The sequence below is a fragment of the Rhopalosiphum padi genome, chromosome 2, assembly GCF_020882245.1.
Source record: "Rhopalosiphum padi isolate XX-2018 chromosome 2, ASM2088224v1, whole genome shotgun sequence".
Taxonomy (NCBI): domain Eukaryota; kingdom Metazoa; phylum Arthropoda; class Insecta; order Hemiptera; family Aphididae; genus Rhopalosiphum; species Rhopalosiphum padi.
The window spans coordinates 73,766,546-73,791,760 of NC_083598.1; the positions used below are offsets into that span (position 1 = coordinate 73,766,546).

A 25,215-nucleotide genomic window follows, 5' to 3' on the forward strand; every position below is an offset into this window, starting at 1 on the left:
TTGTGAAAAATGTTCTGTCATTTTTTCAGTATTTTATATTTAAAGCTTGACATCATATAATACTAGTGTAGTGAAATAGGGAATATATTATGTGCAGGACTGTTATTTTCGATCGAAACCAACTGCATTAATTTAAAGGCTATTATAGTGCTATTTTATTATGTTTTGAATTTGTTTAGTTATGGAATGCGGGTACGTTATTAATTATTTTTGTACCTGTGAAAAATAAATGCCTCCTACTGTAAAAGTCAAATATTATCAAATCATATAAAAAATTTAGTTCTTGAAATAATAAAATTAAAACGATAATTTAATTATTCAATAATATATTAATACATAAAAAATTAAATAATCATCTATATCCTAGGGGATAACATATCAAAAATATATATATAGAAAATATATTAGCTCGTTATAACACAGTTGTAAAAAAACTGCTATCATTCCCGATTTTTGCTGATTATTGCATTATATGACGTTGGTGAATTGTGAAGCTAGGTCCCTGGATAGTAAATACTAATTTATTACTAATATACAGGTATATGGTTTGCACTCTTTGTTTTATTAATTATAATTTTAAAAAAAATGATCAGATATTTTTATTTTTATTAACAAGAGAAATTATGTTATACTCGAATAACATGAAAAATAGTAATTTTCAAGCTGATAAATTGTTGAAATTCTGTACTGCTGTAAGTTTGCAGCACATTGCAACACATTTACTATATAAACCTACATGCAGTACTCAGTATGTTTATTGAAGTTTAGAATATTTATTATAGTTTTCGAAAAGTTCTGTAAACCTTTTAATCTATATTGAAGTTTATAATTAAAACTTTTTTTAATAAAAAAAATACATATAGTTTAATTATTGTTTTCATAGTTTTAATGTGATTTAGTGGACTTTTAGCATAAGGAAATTATTATTGTTTATGACTTTAAGTTAACCTGATTTATCGCATGAGAAAGAATAATACTAATATTTTCTATACATCGTATAACTTGTTTATACTAATCACTAATTAACCAATTGAAGTACGTATTTAATATTATCTTAACACCTTAAGTGGATCATAATATTATTTGTGCAATATGTTAAAATAAAATCATAAACTGAAGATTACATTGTCTTAATAAGTCTTATTTATTGTAACTCAATTTTTGAAATTTATTTATATTAAAAAGAAAAGTTCATAAATATTATCTTATCAGGGTATACTATACTAATAATATAGAAAATAGATTTTCACCCTTAAGTAGTTACTTTCAGCTTTGTTTAAAATAATAGTATTTTCATAATGTCGTCATAAGTTTTTAATTAACCTCATTATTGCTATGATTTATTTTTGTGGATGATTGATTAATATACGTTTGTTTTGTTGTAAACTTTATCTACCTATTGACACAATATTTAATTAATTATAAATACCAGTAGTCAATGTTTTTTTTCATTCCAGGAAAGTGAAAAGTAACGATCGTTTGTAAACAATTCTGAGTAAACAGAAAATTTTCGAATCTGCGATTAGTTTTAGTATGTATATAACGTACATTGATATCGATTAGTTAAATACAAATACTAAAACAAATCAGTTTGTTTTTTGAAATGCATTCGTAATTTTAAACAGTATAAATTTTAATTTTGTACTTAGTAAATAAATACAAAAGTTAATTGTGTTAAGAGTTAAATTTAAGTATTTTTAAGAGAGCAATGGTGCGGACATTTAATTATTTAAAATACTAAAAATCGTCGTGTTTCACTACTGACTGATAAAGTAAGGTAAATTTAATAGGGAAAATGTCAAATGTATAATCTTATTGTTTTTTTATTGCTTTGTTACAGGAAATAAAGGGAAACTAATATAAAACTAAGTGGGCACCTCGCTGGTTAATAAACTACAGTCCCATACAATGTCTTACATATTTTATTAGACAGATTTATGTACATTTATATCCATTAATTTATTTCCCCATTTACCTATCTGCTGCCGAAGTTTATCCCAATAAGCCTTTGTCTTGACAGCGATTCAGTAAAACAACCGTTTAACGTTCGATTCCATTTTAAAATGTATTTATTCCAAACTTTTATCATTATCTGTACTCGTGGTCCTATACTGTATTTCGGCTCATCCAAGAATTAAAACACACGCGTATATATATGCTGTTATTATAATATTTAAATTCCTGCGCTCCCCAACTATCAAATTTCAAACTTTTTGACCTCCGAACCTAAAGATACGGTAGTAGTATTATAAAAATATCCACGGGCAATACGTGTATATATATATATATATATATAATGTATACACGAGGTATACGCCATATGCGCGTGCAGCGAGTCTGAAAAAAACTCGATACCTAACTGCAAATACCGAAACGGAAGGACGGGCAAAATATAATAAAATATATGAAGAACAATAAAATTATTTTGTTTCCTCTATCGATCGACATTTATATTTTACTATCGTCCCTTATTGGATGAATATTCGTATTATCGTTGCACGAGAAAACTAAAGCCATTATACGTGTTTACCGCACGCATCCAAAAATAATAATAATCGATGACGTTTAAACGTGTCTGCGGACCTTTAAAATCGACTTACCGCCGCCGGCGGTGTTTGCTTTTACACCGCAGAGTAAAAGTTTCTAACAACTTTGGGGAATTGAAAATTCAATAAAATACCACCGCGGAGATAGCGGCGGTGTCGAAACTCCGAGGACGGGCCACGGTGATGGTAGTACAACACCGAGAGGTAGGACCGTGGCCGTAATTAAAACTGACGACGGCGGCGGCGGCGTAGAGAAAATATACGCTCCGTCGCGCTCTATACAGCCGCTAATTGAATGACATATAAATATATTAAATGCCTAATTTGATAAACTCGAATAATATTATACATTCGTACGGTATATGCATATTGTTAGGATTTGCCGATATGCGGCGGTGTTGTATACGCACAAATGACCTAACCGAAAAGCGTTTCAGAATCAGAGTATCGGTCGTCGGGTGATGCCGTCCCGAAAATGGTCGTGTACGGCGTATTAAATATTAATACGGCGGGTGCAGATATTACGTCCGCGTCGTATGCTATATAGCTGCGCCTTATATAAATTATGAGGTATAGTCAGGTATTCGGAAATTCGTCGAATGCGCGTCACGAATATCTCCACCGCCGTTGTGTCGCTGGCTGGCGGTTCTCGCGTAGTTTTATAATAATATAATAATGATTTGCGGTCATATAAAATACCGACGGGATCTATCCTGCTCGTATACTTTAGCCGTTTGGGTATATTAATGAACTTGGCCTGCGCGTATAAGTCTATTATATTTATGGCGTGCGAGAGAAAGGTCGTATATATTATTATTATTATTATTATTGTATGCATTGCCGAAGAATATATACGTTAATATACACCCGTGAACATATATGCATGTCTGTGCGCGTATATATAATATGTATTATAGATAGATACGATTTGCATATAAACTGGATGTGTGCTCCATTAATCTGGGTACTGCCGCCGCGCGCAATAAACGGCATCGTCGTCGTCGTCGTCGTAACGATTTAGAGCTGACGGCCGTTCGACAGACTCCCGAGGGTTTTATTGCTTTTTGCGCGCACAGTCTCTGGAAATCGTAAAATCGCGCGCCAGTACACCACCGGGCGACTTCGAGTGACGGCGATGACGGGTAGTGGTGGTGATTATGGTTGGGTATGCATTCTTCGTCATGTGTACACGGACTGGAAACTAAAAAAATTCCGTCTGGTAAGATACGAGATCGACGACCCTCAGAGTCCGGCGACGATAGTAATGAAACGACTTACGCGCCTTACGTCTCTGTTATTAGTTATTACGATGTATTCATTTTATTGCGATCTACAGTATTATAACAACAACAGCAACAGCGCGATGCAACATAAAATTAATGTTTTTTCGTTTAAATTATAAAGTTTTTATAATTTGGCCGCCATCAAAACTTAACGCTAGTTTACAAAAGATAAACACATTTTTAACATATTAAAAATAAAAGACAACAAATTACATAATAACGATAATAATAATAATAATAGCTACAGCCTACAGTGTTAAACTATATCTGTATTCAGTTGTTCACCAAGTTTGGAAATTCTTAATAAATTACTGTATAATTATTACATATATTTTATTAATACCTACATAGGGCGCAATAATAGATACCATGGTCCATGATTAACATTGGTGAATTTAATTTTATTTCCTTACAGTCGTATATTTATGTTATCATATGAGAACGTCATAGTGCATCTATGTTTGAGCCTGCGAAAGGTAGACTTGATTTTTTAAATTAAGTCAAATTATATAGGTATAGTACCTATAAGTTATAAGTATATGTTTATGCGAAGTGATTAAATTATCCGTTTTTAATTAAAATTATAAATATCTCAAAGACAATATAATTATATATATAATCATTACAACCAATGTATTTTAAAATTTGTTTGAATTTTGAAGTAACAATACAGATCTTGAATTGATTAAAGGCTCTCCCAATGAACATATCTTAATACGCTATACTGTACCACTATACCAGACGCGTATACGAAGTCACGGCGCCATGACCACCCTTCGCTACTACCAACCGTCCAAATCGCCACCACCGTCCAAGCGGTGCGTGGGTCGCACCCTTCGGTTTGTTTTCCCCCTCTTCGGTTAATCCAGAGTATATCAGTGTTTTGGCTTTTATCGTATTACGAGTTACAAAAATATTATTTTTTTCCACCGACGAGCATTACCAACTGTGTTCCGTGACACCGTATATACCTACGATATACGTAAGTGCGTCAAAGTCGGTAACTATACATTCGTAATTACAAATAACAATAATAATTTTATATTATTCTATTGGCGGGCCTAATTATATTACATAGTTTTGTGTTCAAAAGAGGAACCGCACTCTAATAAATTAATCCGGTACTTGGAAATTCCCATTTATTCATTCAAACTGTAATAATATATAACTTATGTCTAACGTTTCGTTTTCATTAAACAGAAAAATATTATCTGTTTTCTATTAAGGTTCTTTCCGTATAAATACATACATAATATGGACAATAAGAGTGTTTTTTTTCGTTCACGTTAGGTATTGAAACTAATGTTTGTACATTTGTAGGTACCCACGCGATAATAAATTAAACGAATACTAACCATGTGTATTAAATATATTCCAGAATGATGTATTAACAAACACCGTAGAGCATCTAATATATTTTTATATTTTTTTTTTTTGCATTTTAATTTCATAATATTTTCAAAATATTCTTCGAAAACGAAACAATTCCGAACGAAATTGCAGGAGAGAAAACAGTATCGCATCGCGTATAAAATTACTGCGTAGTACGTACCTATCAAATTTTATATATTATACTCGAATAATGTATTTTTATAATCAACTTCGAAATCTGGCGATAAATTTCATCGATCTCTCTACGATATTTTCCAAGGTGAAAAAAAAAACACAATACAGTGTATTTTCTACGCCCCTAATATAGTTAAAATTTCGGAGCGGTTTACGGGTGCACAATATATATACGTACGTATATGATATAAAGATCCGATAAACGGTTGATTTAGAATTGGCGACGTGCCCGCCCGGTCGTCAGTCACCGCCGCCGCCTCACCGCCACCGAATCAGCACCGGACTCGCGGGGCGAGATTGATTACGACCGTAATTATCGATAGTCAAAGTCCGACCCTCGGCCTCCCTAAAACCCATATCTCGCTCACACCCCTATCTCGTCGCGGTATATATACTTACCGTCACAGAGTCCACCCGCCCCTACCGCCTACTCACGGCCGCACTGTTATCGTCGCTCACTGCGCGCGCGGCGGAGAAGGCGTTTTAATAGCGAACGGCAGCGTTTAATATTCTCGGCTGAGGCGTGCGAGAGATAAGAAATCATATAACGGCGGTGCCGCGGAGTGGTGTGGCGCATACACATTATATATATATATATTATATAATCATTATACGTACAGGGTGGTCCGACGCGTTTTCTCGTCTCAGCAAACGAGTAAACGCGAATTCACGGCGATTCACCCTGTACGAATGTGTACGCATATATTATGCGGCAGTGAGTTATAACCCGTTTTTCCGGTCCGACGGTTTTCGTTTTGTCGCCGGAGGGAAACCCCTAGCGCGGCACACGGCAAACGGCGAGCGGTGGCGGGAAAAAGAGCACCATATATTATATATATATATATATATATATATACGGTCTGACGATAGCGCCGTGAGAGAAAAGCCCCGTCGGGGACGAAAAATCTGCACACACGCGCACACCCATCACACACATTATTATTTATATATATATATATATTATATGCTGTACGAGTATGTGCACAATTTTTCCCGTGCGCGATTTTCGATCGCGATGTTCGTTTTTTTTTTTTTTTTTTAGTTGTTTAAAAACCGCCCGGATGCCCGGGTAACGGCGGCGGTACACACGATATTAAAATTTAAAATATACTCTTATCCTCGCTCCGGTGCCCACCACCGCATCATGAATAACATAATAAATAGGTGGTACGCGCGCATTACATTTTTATTATTGTAATAATATTATAATTATTACGATGAGTATGACATCATAACACGTATAAACGTTAACAATATAATATTACAATAATGCGTGTCCGGTGGATCGTTAGATATTCAAATATTGTCGAATGTTTCGAACGAGACACCCTGTGTGTACGGCGTGTACCGCGGAGTCATTACGCAATTGGTTTTTCACGATCGGGTAGGCATTAAAGAGTGGTTTGACGCGGGCGCAATATTCTTAATGCCATCGGACGCGGACCATCGCCGGTTTAATAAATAACGGTGCAATCATAATAAATTTTCGTACATGTTTAAGGCGGCTGTTGCAAGTTGTGCGTTATATAACAATATAATTATCCTCACCTGCACACCGTTTCTTCTGCGACTACGGCAGCAGACGTTTGTCATAGCGCCTAGCCGCGCAGTCGTGACTCCTTTATGTTTCTGTTGGTTTTTTTCTTTTTTTTTTTCGTCGTCCCCAAAGAACGTTATTATTGTCAACACGATAATTGCGTTACTTAAAAGCTACGTTCACAAGATATTATTATCCGAAGTAAAGAATAACGAGTTATATATTCCGCGTATTGTCGTTAGGTGGGTATATCGATTAGTCCGAGAAAAAAATTAACCGTCAATGATATTGGATTGAAAATGTTTATAATGTGTATTTATTATCGTGGCCGACCGAGTAAGTCGCGTTAATGTTAGGTACCGAGAATCTTCACCGAGCACGAATATTAAATTACAAATAAAAACAATTTTGACACCGTTTCTGCGCTCGTCTATTACCGCCGATTAAAAGCCCTGTCACGCGCGAGGCAATATAGTTTAGCCGAGCAGCCAACCCATTACTTTCGTTTCATTTTAATGAAAACCTGACCAAAATTAAAATTCAAAAAACTCATCTGAAATGACATTTGTTGATGGTGTACAATGTGTTTGCGTGTATGATATATTTAAAAGACATTAGCTAAAAGCAATTATTATTTATTTAGTTTCGATGATTTCATTAACATAATAACTAATTGTTGTTGTTTCCAGATGATTGCCATTTGACCATTAAAGCGTATGGCGTAAAAAATTGTAATTATTAAAATATATTTACATTTACTGAGGTGCACAAGGTGTAGCACAATGTTTAATTATTATAACTGTATATTTTTCCAGTGTAAAATGTAACTTTAAAAACAAATAGAAATAAAATATAGATATAAAACTTAAATCATTGTTTTGTTTTATGAACTTTCTAGCTTTAGTCCCTTTTTAAGCTTTTATATTTTGTAGTTTATGGTACGTGGGTTCTATTAAAAAATATTACTAAAAATATGTTGCGCCAACTTACCATCTCATTTAAATTAATTTTAATTCATATATTTATATTTCTAGTGTTGTGTGAGTTATACTTACGTTTTAAGGTTGTAAAGTAGTTTATTAAAAAAAAGTTAAATTTTACATTAAATAATTAATATACATACCTCCAGGTATTTAATCCTTTTTTGTAAATTAAAAACAAAAAATATACTAATTACAAAATATTAATTAAACATAATCAAAATGTTTATGTTAGCAGTTTTACCAGCGCATCAGTTTTATCATATTTTAGACACCGTGGCGAAAAAATAAATGACATTATTTTTGTAAAATATATAGTAGTTACCTAATTGATAATAGATTTTGTGTTATTTTTATATTAAAATTGTCCTCGAAATCTTGGCCATTGACTGCCAATTGATATTTATACTCTAATATATAATATAATAATATTACATTAATATACTGTCATTTTAAATGCATTTTATTTAAATATTTTATTTTGGCCAAATTTGTCTAAAAGTATCTCACCGCATTATGTATAGATATAATTATGATGATAATGCATCATTTTTTTCTCTTTATTATTGTTATTAATTGAAATTTAAAATAAATTATGTAGGATATCATTTAAAAATGTGAAGTATTTATATAATTTTGTTAAATAAAAGAGGGACACTGCTGATATTAAAATGTTAAATACAAATATATAAGACTCAACGCAATTAAAACATTCCACCATGTAAAAACTAAAAATATAAAATTATTTAAATAACAACTTTGGAATTATGTAACCGAGTTTACGTTTAGATACAGGGTGTCTCATCACTTGTCTTTCCTTTGTATACATTAAGTACTATACTCTCAACTAAACTTGAAAACTTATAACAACTATTTAAATATTTAATGAAAATTAATAATTTGAATTCTAAAATATTTACAAAAGCTACTATAATATATGCTCTATACTATATTATATTATATTATTGTATAGCATAACTTATAGGATGTATTATTATGTAAGTTGGGACAGCCTACAATACAATAATCATTTTCAAAAATTTAATATTTCAATAAATTAACTTGAAAAATATTTTACCGAGATAATAATGTTAGATTTAACATTTTTATAAATGTGTGTGTTTTTTTTTACTTTTGTTTAGTCTTTATACTTGTTTTAAAAGAAATATACATTTTATATTTGTATTTGCGAATTTCATATTAATGATTTAGTGAAAAAAAAAAGATCAAAAAATATTTTATTGACCATCTTCACATTTAATATGTAATTCAAATTTAAAACCTTGTCATATCAATTTATTTAAAATAAATACAAGCTGATAGAATTTCAAAAAATTATGCAAATATTTTTAGGAACTATTATGAAAATAAATCATTTATTTAAATGTTGTTGTCATTACAATTTATTATTCAAACTATTATCATAACTTAATTTTTAGAATATTTATTGCATTTTGAACATTTTAAAAGTTATATTTAATGAATATCAGGTTCTCACTTCATTAACTAAATTAAATCATACATTTTTCGTTAAAAAAATTATTTAAATACTCATATATTATTAAAATGTTTTTATTTTAAAATTGTATGTACCTACTTTATCATTTAAAATATATGCGCATAGGTAGATATTAACATTTTTACAAATAAAACCGAAGAAGGTATAATAACAGTTTGAAATACTCGCCATGCTTCGTTCACTTTGATTATACTTTACGTATATTGGGAATTAAAAAAAAATTTTTTTATTTAAAGTATCATTTTGCTTCACATTCTAATTTATAAAGTGGTTTTATGAAACTTTTGCTGGGATACTAATGTAAAAGTATATAAAAAAAACGTTAAAAACATATATATTCTATTAATTATTACTATTTAATAATTTGCTTGTTTTGGCAAAAATATAAAAATAACAATAAATAATTTGAACGATGTGATATATTAAAAATTGGTTTGTTTTACATTCATAAGGAATACATTTTTGTACGCTTCAATTTAATTAAATTGATTTTACTAAGAATCTGGCAAAATAATATATATATATATATATGTTTAATCGAATACATATTTTCATCAAAATAGTTGTAGACATTATTCGTTATGACTAAAACAATTTATTAATTTTAAAATAATTTTTATTTTTTATTTTTAAACGTTACTTTTTTTAATTACATTTGAGTATTCAATATTTCTATTATTTTTTTTGGGAAATAAGTTATATCAATATATTATAGCACAGTGCAACTATAAGGAATATAGATTAACTGAATTTAAACTATACAACTATATAAGATAAGCATTACAATACATCCCAATACACGAATTATCCAAAACCACAAACCACTAATTATTGTAATTAACATAACTGCATGTTATATAGTATATACTTAAATAATGTAACATAAACAAATATATTTTCTATATAGGTAAGTCACCACGTAGGTATATAACACATACAAATCAGAACAATGGGGGCCAATATTGAAATAGAATTACCGTACAGCTGTTTCGTTTAATATTTAACAGTAATCAATAATCTAAGTGTACATTTCCAAGAGCGTAAAACATAATAATATGATAAATCAATATTATATTTTTACGCGTCAAGGTTATTTGCTCACGTAGGGACATTATTGATATTATAATTGGTTTTATAGATATAGATAGATTTCCCAGCATTTTTTCTTTAATAATGAATTTATTTAAATTTTTAAAAATATATTTTCAAATTCTTGATTTTTTTTGTTATATTTAAGGAATATCTTGTAGAGGTATATAAACTTCTGTTCTTTCATTCTGTACTGTAAATTATTTAGTGGATAATTTTTTTTAATTCGTGTACCTCATTACTTCGTTTATATTTACTATTAGTATATGAGTATAATATATAAAGAAGTAATCAACTTTCAAAAATAATGCATGGTTGTGGCTCACATTTTTTTGAATATGATACAATAGGGTTTTGTTATAGAGATACGATCCCGTAAATTATTTTAATAATTACTCGTATTTGGTTTTTATTATCATTTTTAAATGTACCGCAAAGTTTCGTCGAGCGCACGGTGCAGCGTTTATATTTTATGAACAGACGACGACATAAATTTCTCATCCACAAACATTACGTCTATTTCCGGTCTATTGATAATGACTACCGGCAGTGGCAACTGCAGTCGTACCAGAGATGGCGGCGACGGCGACGGTGGTTAATCATACACCCCCTCGATGACGGGCCTAACGACGACGACGACTGCGGCAGCGGAAAGGTATCGGCAGGTTTTTGGTCCTTCATACGTCAAGAACTTTGTCGAATTTATTTTCCCTTACCCCCCCCCCCCCCTCCCCTATCACCAACACCAACGAACGGCATAATAGCGACGGTGACAAAAATGTATAGAAAGCAAAATGCACGTAGTCTGAAAACGGGAAAGAAAAAGATATATTATACTATGCGCCGGTGCAGACAGCAAAAAGCGGCAGTATGTATAAATATATAAGATATAAAGCTTTGATCACATTTCCGGTTGTGTGCTATTGCCGCCGCCGTCAACGACGATTTTCTCGTTAGTCCCCGGAGAATGGCAGTGGAAAAAGTTTCGGCGACGGTCCGATGAGGGTGGAATTCGAATAATGTCCGTCTTTTCATACATATACATATATTACTTAACGTATACAAAATAGTCGACGCTTGTTCGCACGGCGATCGGAGTCCATTTTGTGTATTATGCGCCTATCGATTTGTTTGTGCTTCGCAGGTCTAAAAACGTTATTAGACATATTGTATAATATCACTGTAATGCTTGGCAGAAAAATGTTTACTCGTAAATACAACAACAATAACAGAATATCTATCTCTTTTGAGATTAACTTGTAGTGTTTGCAATAAGTTAAATCGTCGTGCTATAGTCTTGAGACCAATTTGTTGTGGGTTTAACGACAAAACATAGTGCACACAAAAGTACATGTAAAAATAAAATAAACTTATATAATATTACACACAATATTTGAATATTATTTAGGGCAGCGGTTCTCAAACTGTGGTACGCGTACCACTAGTGGTACGCGAAAGACTTCATGGTGGTACGCGGAGGGCCGTTTTTGGATAATAAACCCATTCAATTATTTCTTCCAATTCATATCTTATTTTAAAAAACTAATAAATAAAAAATAATTATACTGCAGTTGTAGTATTTTACTGATTTATTATTTAAAATAAATGTATTTAACTATACAATTTGGAATTTGGATCGTTCTATTTTTAATCATTAGTGGTACGCGACTGATTGATAATATAGTTAAGTGGTACGTAAAAAAAAAAGTTTGAGAACCGCTGATTTAGGGTATGAAGATGTAATGCATATAGAATAGTATCTATGCGAAGTGCGGTTATCTCGTATACTACGACCATAGATACAATTACACGAATAGGGGCTTTAGTGTGGTTCAAGTCTCCCCAGAAATTAAAAAAGCTCATCAAAAATACTTCTGAAAGAAATGACAATATTATGTACAAATTATAGTAGCTAAAATAGTTGTGTGCTTAAACCTACCAAGAGGAAAAATATTTTTCGATGAAATCATATTATTATATATATTTAGTGTGCATTGAATATAATTTATATAACAAATACAATATTATATATATTGGTCAACATCTTGGCGATTTGCCTGTCAGAGGTAGCATTACATATTATCATTAATTATTACGTATTTATGTAAATATCTACAAACAAATTGGTAAAGTTTTAGTAGTCGGCCGTATTATTTTTCTTTTTTAAACATTATACCCAGTTGTATAATAATTTATAAACTATGTTAATATATTAATTTAATCTTTTGCCAAAAATAAAAAAATGTGTACTCATAAAATATAGTGATCGATTTTCAATTATTTATGTATCTGCATATACTTCGTGTATTATGACGATGTATCAGATCGAACACAAGTCATTCTTAGCCATCCCTCTCCAAACTTAAAATGCTGTTTGAGCTTGTGAATGCGAGGCATATAATGTATAATAATATTATCATTGTATTATTGTCTGACGATGACAACAACAAGCGGTCTCTCGGTGTTTATATTACGCTTGAGTTGATTCTGTGCTCGGTGTTGTCTCCAGTGCCTACCTACTCGACGGGATTTGATTATGTTTGAGAATAATCAATTACGCGGAGATTAAGGTTTCGAACGAATGGGATTTCGTTTTAGGTACATGACTCACATATACATACATAACATAACATAATACACATATATAGGGTGATTCACTAAACTTGATTAACTCCATTTTCTTTTTTTTATCTATTTATTCGAATTCTAATTTTTGGAATTACTAAGTACGAGTATATTTAAATTCTATAATATATCATTATCAAATAATACTATTTTTTCATATATACCATTTAAAAAAAAAAAGGTTTGTCTTATCCATCACAAAATTGACAAATTTACCAAAATTCTCTGTAATATGTAACGTTCTGTTATATTACAGATATATTAAGGTCTTAAATTTGTCACCGACTGCCGGATAATATTTACAATACGAGAAATGACTTTACACGCTTATATATTTTAACTATTAATAGAATATTTAATAAACGATCCAATTGCACATCTATTTGTTATTTCATGAACGTTTCCTTGGAATCACAACACACTACAATATACTCGTTCAAAGTTATAAGCATGATTTAACGTTTTCGATCGTTTTTAGATTAAAAAAAACAATTAACAGTTCCGAGCTCACGGCACACCACGATGTTCACGGCGTAATATAATCACTGAATTAAGGAGTATCTTTTGGCGGTACAAACTTTTTTTCTTAAAATGAAAACAGAACTTTTTATTTTTAATTGTTAAGTGTTATATATTTTTTGAAAACCTTGATGTTATTCAATGTATAAATAAAAATAAAATGAGTGATTTCTCAGCTATTTAACTTTATGTTCTACAAGGATAATATTATCCTAGTCAATGACAATAGATTTAAAAGACTATATTACAGTGAGTTGTTTATTTTTGGTCTAACCCCGCCAAACAATTGGTTTTATTAAAATATGTGTTTGATAAAAACTTTCAACATATATTTGATTTGTTGCTATTGTTGAATTTGTTTGAGAGTTTGACTAATGTGAACTATCATTAATACGTTTTATGGTAATATTTATAATTATTACAAAAAAATATTAAAAGCATTGTGTGGTTATGTAAATTTGTTTGCATATTTAAATGATAGCTATACAAATTTAAGCTTCCTCGCTAACATTTTACTATATCCCTATTTATACGATTAATATGCATAGCTAGTAGTTGACAAAAGTTAACTGTAAATTTGTCAACTCTCGGTGATCGGCCAAACCAAAATGTCACAGCGATTCACATCGATCGGTTTTCGTTTTCGTTTCCTAGTTCGAAATTCGTACACGTGACGAATTTTATCGTGTCGAGTATATATATTATACATAATATACGTAATATTATAAATTATAATATTCTAGTCGCAGTGTTTTCCGCATTCCAGCGCGTCCGCGAACACTTTTACCTACAGTATTTGCGTCTGATCACGTGATCTGCCAATTCGATTCTATATTATTTAAATTTTATTTTCGAGTTCTGTCACACTGAAATGTTCTTTCCGAAAATTGTCCATTCCTAATAATATAATATTATGCACTGTAGGTACTCATGCTCATTCGTTATTCTCTCAGTCCTATCGTCTCATCAACCCATCATCTTTGCTGTTACACTCTACACAGGTGCACGTAGCTGCGTGCTCAACACCCCATTTCAAATATTTCGGGAAAAGCAAATTTGTATTCGTCTGACCGATATTGGTAAAATCGTGATCTAAATGCGTGATTCTCTCATTCTAAAAATGATAAGTGGGTGTATATTATAATATTCAACGTTTTCGTTTAATATAAGTACCACCTTTTATACGCATTATGCCTAGCCAGATACATAATATTACATACGTCATAATAACAATATGATTATATAACATCTCGTACAATAATAATTTCATGGTTTTACGACCGTTATGTTTACTAAAACTATCGCGGAACGCATCATCGAAATGCACTCTATTTTAATCCGCTCGGCATTTGAAATAATAATACACCCCCGTTTTTGACAACCAAATCCATAATCATTATTATATTGTTCCTGTTTTAATGATTTATTATATTATATCCTTATAATACATATTATATTATAACCACATAACATATTCCGAAACAGTCGATCGTCGATGTGTAATATATTATGCACTTAGAGACACTTCACATGCGATTACCATCACCAACCGATATATACCTGTTAATATATTATTATACATTTCGTACAGTTCGTATAATAATATTATATTAACCACTAACCAGACGTCCAATATCCCGGTTACGTATTTGGTATGCGTATTTGGTACCGGCGTACATATATTTGCCGACTTTGTGCGCTATAGCTATAAGTATTTGTATATATAATTAGCACTTACCGTGTCTCGCATAATATAGTTTGTGTTAAAATGTATTATTATATGGATACCCATAGGTTATATACAGTATATAGACGCGTTCAGTATTAAAATATCGATTTTAGCTGTTTTATTTTAAATCGAGTTCTTGTATTAGGTTTATATTATGCACCTATCAGATTTCTCAGTTATAATAATTATAAAAACTGTATTTTTAAAAATTGATAAACATATACTACCTGTATATCATATTATTGTTCATATTTAACACATTCGAAGCAAACGAATAATTAAATAATTAATTTGATCTTATAAGTTGCGGCTGTATACCTGTATGGGCATCGCCCATTTGTGGCAAAAAAAATTAATTCGTTTTGGGTATATCCCATTTGCGCCAAATTCACCTGGTATAATTATAATAAAATAATATATTTTTTTCTCAAATAATAAACAATAGTAAGAATTTTATTTAAATCATAGTCAATTTTAAAAGTTATAATTTATAATTTTCTATTGCTTTTAAAGTAGTTTTTAATCTTTTTTTAACTTGTGAATTTTTTTTGGGGTTAGGTATATTTTTAACACTACTATTGACAGACTTATAAAAATAACTTTATTATACGTTACAGAAACGACGTCTTTTAAATTATGAATTAACCAATTATTTAATGTAAAATGTTTAAACAGGTAAATTTGGCGCAAATGGGTGGTCGAAAAAAACATACCTTTTTTATTTTGGCGCAAATGAGCTATACCCAAAATGAATTTATTTTTTTTGGCGCAAATGGGTAACTCCCACCTGTATAATATATATTTTAAAATTTAAACATATTGCTGTATACGTTTAATATATATTAATAATTCGTAACTCTGTGTATCTACTCATATGTATTTTTACCTAATGGTCATAAATTATTGTAATAATTAAACAAAATGTATATGTTTGTTAAATGCATACTATACGTAGATGAATGTATAGACTAACTGGAGAATGGAATTCAAGCTTAATACCCTCTACTAGCCTGAGTATAGAATGGATAGAGTGGATAGAGTATAGAGTTTATTAGTTAGAACGTAATAACAAATGTAAAGGTATTTTGTTTGGATGATTAAAATAACTAAATTTAAATATATTCAACGGGAAAGAGAGGGGGAAAACGGAAAAGAATTTTAAGTTTCAGTTTTATTAGCCATTAAAGTTCGTGACGAAATTATAAATTTTATTTTACTCTATATTTGACTTTTGGATAACGGTCTCTCGCTTCGATTTCTTTGTTTTCAACTGTTTTTGGTTGAACAACCTGAATGGTTATTAAGGTTCCCAAAAGAGACGCTTAATTTTAATTAATTCTAAATGGCTATAAATATATACGAATTCGTTAAGTCTAAACAGTAAACGGATTTGGAAAGTTAATACTTTTATTGTATCCGTTGAAATTAAATATTACTTCAGTTCCCTCAAACGAATATCCAGCAGGTTAATTATACATTCAATTATTGACATTTATAAGACTTTTCAGTAGGTATTTAATTATATTTAGGTATTGACCATTATTGATAATTGGAAGAGTTAAACCCAATAAAAACACAGGATATGTTAATTAATTATACTGGCCATAAGGTCATTAACTAACAATAATATATTTTTCTTAATGCCGAACATTGATTATTATTGTATTATACTATTATGAAGCGTGTTCAATGTTCATTGACAGCCAATGTATAGTAATACCCAAGTATGGTCTAGGTCTCTAGGAGGTTTCTAACATTTTAATAAAATGTCACAAAAACGTATTATACCCGTAGGCATGACCTGTTTTAGCATTAGCAATGTCCTACAATAGAAGCTCGTTTTAATTTAATTTTTTTTTCTAAAATCAGTTGTTAAGTAACAAGGTATATTATACACGTTTTACTGAGTGTTTTCATATCACTTTTTTCGGTGTTAATTTTTTTTTCTTGTTATATATGCCCTATGGTATTCAAATTGTCATTATTTTTAAGTAAAAATTGAAATGTATATTTTATTTATACTATAAATTAATGAATACTATAAAAAAATGTATTATTATAATAATAGAATCATTTTGTGAAAAATATATAGTATCTACAATGTTTTTAGTCATATTCTTTAGTAAGTACATTTGTACTAAAACACTTATTGATGTATTGAACACTGATTTAATCAATGTGTATATTACAGTCACAGTGTCGTGTTCATTGATATAAATTAGAAAATTATAACACTATTTGTATAAAATAAACGTCATTTTTCAAAAAAAAAAAAAAATATATATTAAATACGATACAAGTCACTATAGTAAATATTTTGGTGAATCAAATATTTAGTGAGGTGCAATAAATTGGTAAACAATAGATATCAATTAAAAAAAAAAAAATTAAACATCCTTTTTCGTTTACGTAAGGAAAAAGAATAATTTTGGGACGCTCAGGTCTTACTTTAAATCAAATCCTGTAGCCTGCAGGTATTATGCTGTTGGGGCATTAAATCGTTTTTCTTATTAAAAAGTCACTAGTGTACAACTATGATGGCTCGACAGTTACAAAGAGCAAAGAGCATGTAACTTATACCAAATTTTTTTTCGTATTTCAGAAATCGCGGCATCATAGGCTTCAGGAAATTCACGGCAGCAGTAACACGCAGGTGTCGGTGACCGACGACGCTACTCTGCTGCTGCCAACAGTCAAACCCGGCGATGAGTACGTGCAAGAATCGGACGAAGACGTAGAAGACAACGGTGGCGACGACGACGACGATGAAAATGACGACGATGACGGCGATGAAAGTGACGAAGAAGGCGAGGAGTCAGCCGAAGTGTTGGAAAAACAAAGTAAGTACCTATATAAAATGGCAATTAAAATATTCGTTTTCGACGATGCGCACGGTACTATGTGTTTACGCGCACGGATTTTGAATAGTGTTCGTCTTGAGCGTTGGAAAAATAAAAAAATTAAAATTAAAAAACAGTGTAATCGCGGAAAAAAATCTTACCACGCTGTCGTGGATACTCGCTCACCATTATATTACAGTAAGCTTCCCCGTTCGCTAAACGTTGTTGTCCGACGGACGGCATAATAGCCTCCGAACACTTAGATGATGATAGATAACGTAACCTCCGTAGACGTGCAAAGCGCTAATTTTTTTCTCCCTCGAAAAGAGCATTTTTTATCACCAGACTTTGGAACAATGTGTTACACGAAACGCACGCGGTCCCTGCAAAGTTTTGAAGGGTGTTACTGCAGCAATATAATATATAAATTATGTATGGTCGCGGGCCGCGGTCGTCGTCGTTCTTCGAATATTCGTGTATAGCCACCACCGCCACTTCGGTAATATTATTGTTGTACATATTTTATAACTCGATATTTGGAAAATGTTATATATAGACAACGCTGGGCCAACCTGACCTAAACCTAACCTCAAATCATTTATGAATTTATCTATCGTCTGACCTGACCTTATAGATGTTATCCAACCACCAACCAGTAACAATCTAACGGCCTTCCAAATATCGATTGGTGTTGTGCGATAAAACAATCTTCCTCTATATTATAGTCTATAATATGTGAAACGTATATCACTGTGTGCAAACGAGCTCGAGTGCACGACGTTCGAAAATAAATAATTATACCTATATATACGATATCCACGAGTCACGACCAGTCAGTCATCCTGTTCTAAATACATATTATATACCTAACTTAACCCCGGACTTGGGAAACAATTTTAATTACAATACGCAGTATTGTCATTGCTCTGCAAGAAAGCATTTAAGTTGCACGCTTTTATGCAATATATAGAGGACACACAAGTACCTTAATAGTTATAAACTCGCTCAAAGTTTTACTGTACATATTATATTTAATTAACATCGAATGGCCCGAACTTTTAATATTGCAGCGTACAGACCAGATGACAAACCCGTGCGCAACACGAATTTCGAATTAAATAAATAATAACGATTTTAACAATGTGTAATACAGGCTACACATATAATAATAATAATTATTATTATTATTTAGATGGACGTGGTACCGCGATTTTCTGTTTTAAAGAATTAGTGTAGTGTACATGCAATACCTATCCCCCCCCCTTCGCGATTGAACTTTTTTTTTTAATAAACATGCGAATAATTTGCGTGCCATTAGCAGCAAGAATTTGCACGACTATTTTTAGAATTTTAATGAGAAAACTGGAAAAACGGGACAGGCCGTACCCTGCATGTGCGTGTAGAAAAATAAAATTAACATTTATTCGTCTAAAACCGTTCGGCATTTTTTGGAATATACAATGGTATTTATTAATTGAAATCATTCCACGGGAAAAGTGACTGCGGACACTGCAGTATATAATATATACCGAGAGTTATCGCGTATTGTGTTATAATATTATTATTGTACTACATAACATATAGGTAGTCGTATAAATATATATTAATTTATTTATTTATTGATGAATGTAACGTCCCGTGGGCGAGAGCGACGCACAGTTTACAATACGAGATAATTCATTAAATATACATGCCGCTAAACATACATAATTTTAACTTAGACTGAGTATTATATGGTCATTAAATAATAAATATTATTAGATATTATACAACATAATATGTGTGTACGCAGCAACAATGTCGCGGGTATTATTTTCGCAACGTTTGGGATAATGTTTTCGCCGGTTGACACGGAATTAAAGAAAGCATATTAATACGTATAATATATATTGTATTATTAGAAAACACAACGCAGCGTAGTACGTCATAATGTCCGCACTCGGCGGGTACATCGGATCAACCCTTTTGGCTTTTACAATCGGTTTGCCGCTCGTCTGGGGGTTGTTAGACGGCGCGATATGGTTTTGACTTCAACGTGCCGCTGAAAATTTCTCGGCGGAATTAATTATTTTATTCGCGCGATGTTTTCAACTCCGTATAATTTCGGCAAACAGACGAATTGTTTGCGTTACGCGAGAACGCGCGTTATATTATATTATTCGTTCGGGTCTGCTGGTGTTTTTGTTTTTGCATTATTATTATTATTATTATTATTATTATTATTATTATTATTATTATAATAACGACAAGAACCCAGACTCTAAATAAATACTCAGGAAATAACGGTATCCCGGCGGAGGAGGTAATTTACGAAAACTCGGACCTGCGATAATTATTTCCCAAGGGTGGAAGCATAACGAACGTGATGATGTGTGTACTTACGTATATAATGCGTATAGTATGTATACTATAATAATATATACCCGCGCCGCCACCGCGTGTCGTTTAAATAGTCACGACCGGTGTGCGACGACTGCATTATAGCGGCCAGATTTACGTTTTTTTCACTATACCTATACCTACAATAATAATTGACGGCCGACCGTTAACGATCGTGTAGATGTATAAAATACCGTTTCACCCGAATCGTTAAATTTTTAGGCGTACGCGTATCACGCGACTATAGCCCGAAACGATCATTTTTGTAATACCTATTCGTTAATAATAATTGTTTGATTTAACCCTCGTTATTAAAATAGTTTACGATTTGCACACGATGTACACTCGTACGCCTACGCGCGCATACATATTTAATAATATACGTATTTTACAGTGTCGCGAGCGTATTGTTACGTCGTTATTTATCGTTAATACGATCAAATTATAGGTACGTACAATATAGCGCATTATTTATTTTGTATTGTTTGCCGAGACTGCTGTTCTATAGTTTATACCGCGGGTAAACGACACACATCAAATATACATTTTCGTGATATTTTTTATTTTTACGTTAGAACACGCGCCCGCGCCGTGGAGTCGTCTCGGTCGTCTTTCTAGGTGGTTAAAGTAATGGTTTCGTAAAATGTAGACACAAAAGTTCCTGAAATTGGGTTAAGTACTCATAATGAGAAAATAAAACATAATATTCCGAATAATGAAAAATTGAACCTCCAATAACTCCCAAAAATTGTTTCCACCATTTTTAAAGTTAAATACTAGAGTGTTTTTACTAATAATTTAATTACAAAGGTTTAAATTAAAAAACATATAGTCAGTGAAAACTTACCTTGAATATTAATATATTAATATAATAATATTAATAATTTTTAAATATTACGGTTACTACGCGTTTTTTTAGAATTCAGCAATTTAAACGATTTCATCGAACTCATGGCAAGAGATATGATTAAGCTATCGATAATAAAGTAATTACATTTATCTGTAGGTAGTAGTAAACACACATAATATATATTTATAAAATTTATTTATTTATTTAGTCATGGTTATATGTATAGAAACATTTTCTATTTTTATCCAGCTATACATACTTATTTGATTCCCCTGTGTGCCCTGCGGTTCTTATCTACACATTACCACCAAATTATATTTTAAATATACTTTTGCTGTAGGTATGGGCGTGAATAGGACGTACCTTAAGCACCTAGTTGAAAATGTTGCTCAAAATATTTGAATCGTATTAACATTGTTATTTCAAATTAAACCACGCATTTGTTAAAACAAAATTGAAGTTCAAGCTCAGGTTCTCTCTGACTTTTTACTTATTATTATTCTCGTACACTAAGTTGGCAAAATTGTAGATGGATAAAAAGATTAAAGAAACTTTCAAGTACATGTTTAAATAGAAAAAATGCACTGCAATAATAAAAGAAGAGTAAATATAAGCATTTTTATAAGTGACTTTTAGTCACTTTATCAACTTTTTTTTTTATTAAAACTAAGTTTTAAGAATCAACAAATTTGTATTATATAAACATATTATTATGAAAAAGTATGCATTACAATTTACAATTAATTTTAAATTAAAATCAGAACATAATATTATTCTTCTTATCGGCAAAATTCTCATTATTATTTGTATGATATATAACTATTTTTTTTCTCCATTAATCAATATAATATGCTATATAGTATATACCTGAAATCTTTCATTTTAATTTGGTTTTTAGTTTTTAAATATTTGGATTATATGTGAGTACATTTATTCGTAAGTAGCTGTCACTCGTTTATAAAGATTAACTGTTCAAAACAGAAAATTACATGGAAAATCTATTATAATTTTTATAAAATATGTGCCTATCATCATGTCAGTTTTTCGTTTTAAGTTACACTGATGTATTCAGTAATCGGTGAAGACTTAACAAAGCTCCTGGGTACTTGGAAGGATTTATTTTTTTTTTTTTTAGAGTTTTTACGGACTACAATAACGAACTATATAATAATATAATAATGTAGTAATACATAGCGAACGTGCGCGTGACTATTACGTATATACTATATACGTTTCGAATTCAAACCCCCCGTCGGCTATACAGCCGTCGTCGTTGGTCGATCGAGTTGATACAACATATACTTTACTATAATATATGTAATACGTTTACTCGTAATGGCGTGGTTGTTAGGGCACACTACGCTAAACGCCACTGTAATGCGAGTTGTACGTGTACGACGGTGGTTATAACCACGCTCGTCGATATGACGCATATTATTGCGGTACAGTAACCGTGTACGTCTAAATCCAAAGAACTTTAAGCTTTCTATTTTTTCAGCCAGAAAATAAAAACCGTCAATATGATAGTATATGATACGCATTCGTATCAGACGATTTGCGAATATATTATTATTATATTACGTCTTATTGCATACCGTAAACACACAAACACATAAATACGTAATACAGTTGAGCGCAGTAAACCGACCCAAGATTTCACAGCCAAGCAAATACTGCATTTTTCCATTTTTCAAAGTAACTTGTGATTAAATTATTCAATATTGACTGATATATTATTATGTTTTTATTTGAAATGTTATTAATAAAAGAATTACATATCATTGTGAAAAAATGAGATTGAATAATATTTAAGGGAAAAATTGTGTTATAAATTTTAAATGAACGGCTCCTCCAAAACCTTTACTCTGGATCCATGCCTGTATGGTATATGTGTGGTGTATGTATGTGTGTGTGTGTGTGTGTGTGTGTGTGTGTGTGTGTGTGTGTGTGTGTGTGTGTGTGTGTGTGTATATTTGGAACTAGCGTTTTTTTGTATTAGATTTGATAAAGTCTTCTTCGCATTTTCCCTGGAGAGTTGTAAAACTGGCATGTATATGTGTTTTCGGGTTGGTGGAGGTTCTCGGTGGGTAGCGACAGCAGTAGCAATCGGGTAGAAGCAGGCGATGGTGTGTGTATATATATATATATATGTATGTAATTTATAATATGGCACGAGTGACTATCTTTAGGGCCGACCCAGCGACGATATACTAAACACACGCTTGCAAACATTACGCGTATACAGGGTGAATCATTTTAAACCAATACATCCAAGTCAATTATTGATGTGTTTGGATGGTGCAGTAAAACGACAAGATAGTGCTGTACCATAGCGCAAAAGTCTGGTGTAATTTAGATTATATTAAATATACTGCTCTACTAATCTTAACCATTAATTAAATGCTTAGAAAAAATTTACTGTTTATTAAATATATTCAACTATATATGGGTATTTATATAAACGTTTTGCACAAATTATATTTAGGATTAAAACTTAAAAAAAATTCACTACATATTATGTAATGCTAAAAAATGAAAATCTACAACACATATATAGAATAAAGAAATGTTGTCTCGAAGTAGGTATTAAGAAAACAGTTCATAATGGTTCACCCCGTATCAACGTACGCCGCACACGCGTGTAAATTAATGCGACGCGCCGTCATCGCATTCGTTGGCCCCGTCGTCGGGACATTTGCTGTCGCTGTCGTTCGTGTGTGTACTTACATAATATTATTATAATACGTTGAGCGGTTGGCGGCGGGCGCCAGCAAACTCGATTTTTTTCTCTGTATATAATAAAACGCCTAATTGGTCGGTTATTTGCGTGCGGAACGATATTAGTTGTTTTTATATTCTGTTGTTATATTATGGTATATACCACTAGTATTTCTCTCTCTCTCTCTCACACACACACTCTCTATATCGTGTTAGTGTGTGTTTATATACGACTCTTTGTCACAGCGCTACGTACAATACAGTAATAATAATACTATAGCGTTCCAACCCTATTGGCAATAATTTTTCGTATCGTGCACGTATGAACGTCATCCTTTTCGCGCACACAACACACCCAAACCATATTATATTATAAACATATTATGCATCGTTTGGATATAAATATATAATATATTATAATATACACGCACTCGGTTCCCATACCTATACGACTTATACACGACGGCTATTATAGTCCGACCAGAATAATAATTTACGAGCCCCACCTCCCAACGCGATCACCGCCATAAAAGTATCGTTGGATAAGCGTACGCATTATACACGCGTATACAAGGTAAATCGTCATGAATTTTCGTTTTCCCGTGTTGGCTGAAAGAGAAAACGATAAAATGCGGTGGGTCCACGTGAAAGAAAATCCAAAATAAAATATTTTAAATAGGTGTTATATGTGAAGTTACCATATTAAGCATTTAGAATTATTATATAAGTTATGTATTGCTGTCTTGATGGTTATCAAATAAATCACGCGACTTATCCAACTTTTAGAAACATGAATTGATCATAGTGATTGTAAAGTAAATTCAATCATAATTAAAATTACAATACTTACATTTTTAAACAGGATGATAATAATTAATTAATTATGATAATAGGTATGGAATTTAATACATACTGTTTTTAAACATTTGATATACTTGGTTTCAAATTGCGACAACTAGATAAAATTAATTTTTTCTTCGTAATTCCATTTTTAAGGGGAATGTAATATTCTCATTAATTATTACTCTTTAACAA

The 25,215-nt window shown here is 31.4% G+C and overlaps 1 protein-coding gene across 2 annotated transcripts in view; it reads left to right on the plus strand.

Moving 5' to 3' along the window:
- LOC132919959 (follistatin-related protein 5-like) overlaps positions 1–25,215 on the plus strand; it is a 134,300-nt gene that overhangs the window by 70,904 nt on the left and 38,181 nt on the right. For both annotated transcript variants that reach the window (XM_060981922.1, XM_060981923.1), the window contains exon 3: positions 17,996–18,233. In XM_060981922.1, the coding sequence (XP_060837905.1) occupies positions 17,996–18,233 (238 nt within the window). The remainder of the gene's footprint in view (positions 1–17,995; positions 18,234–25,215) is intronic.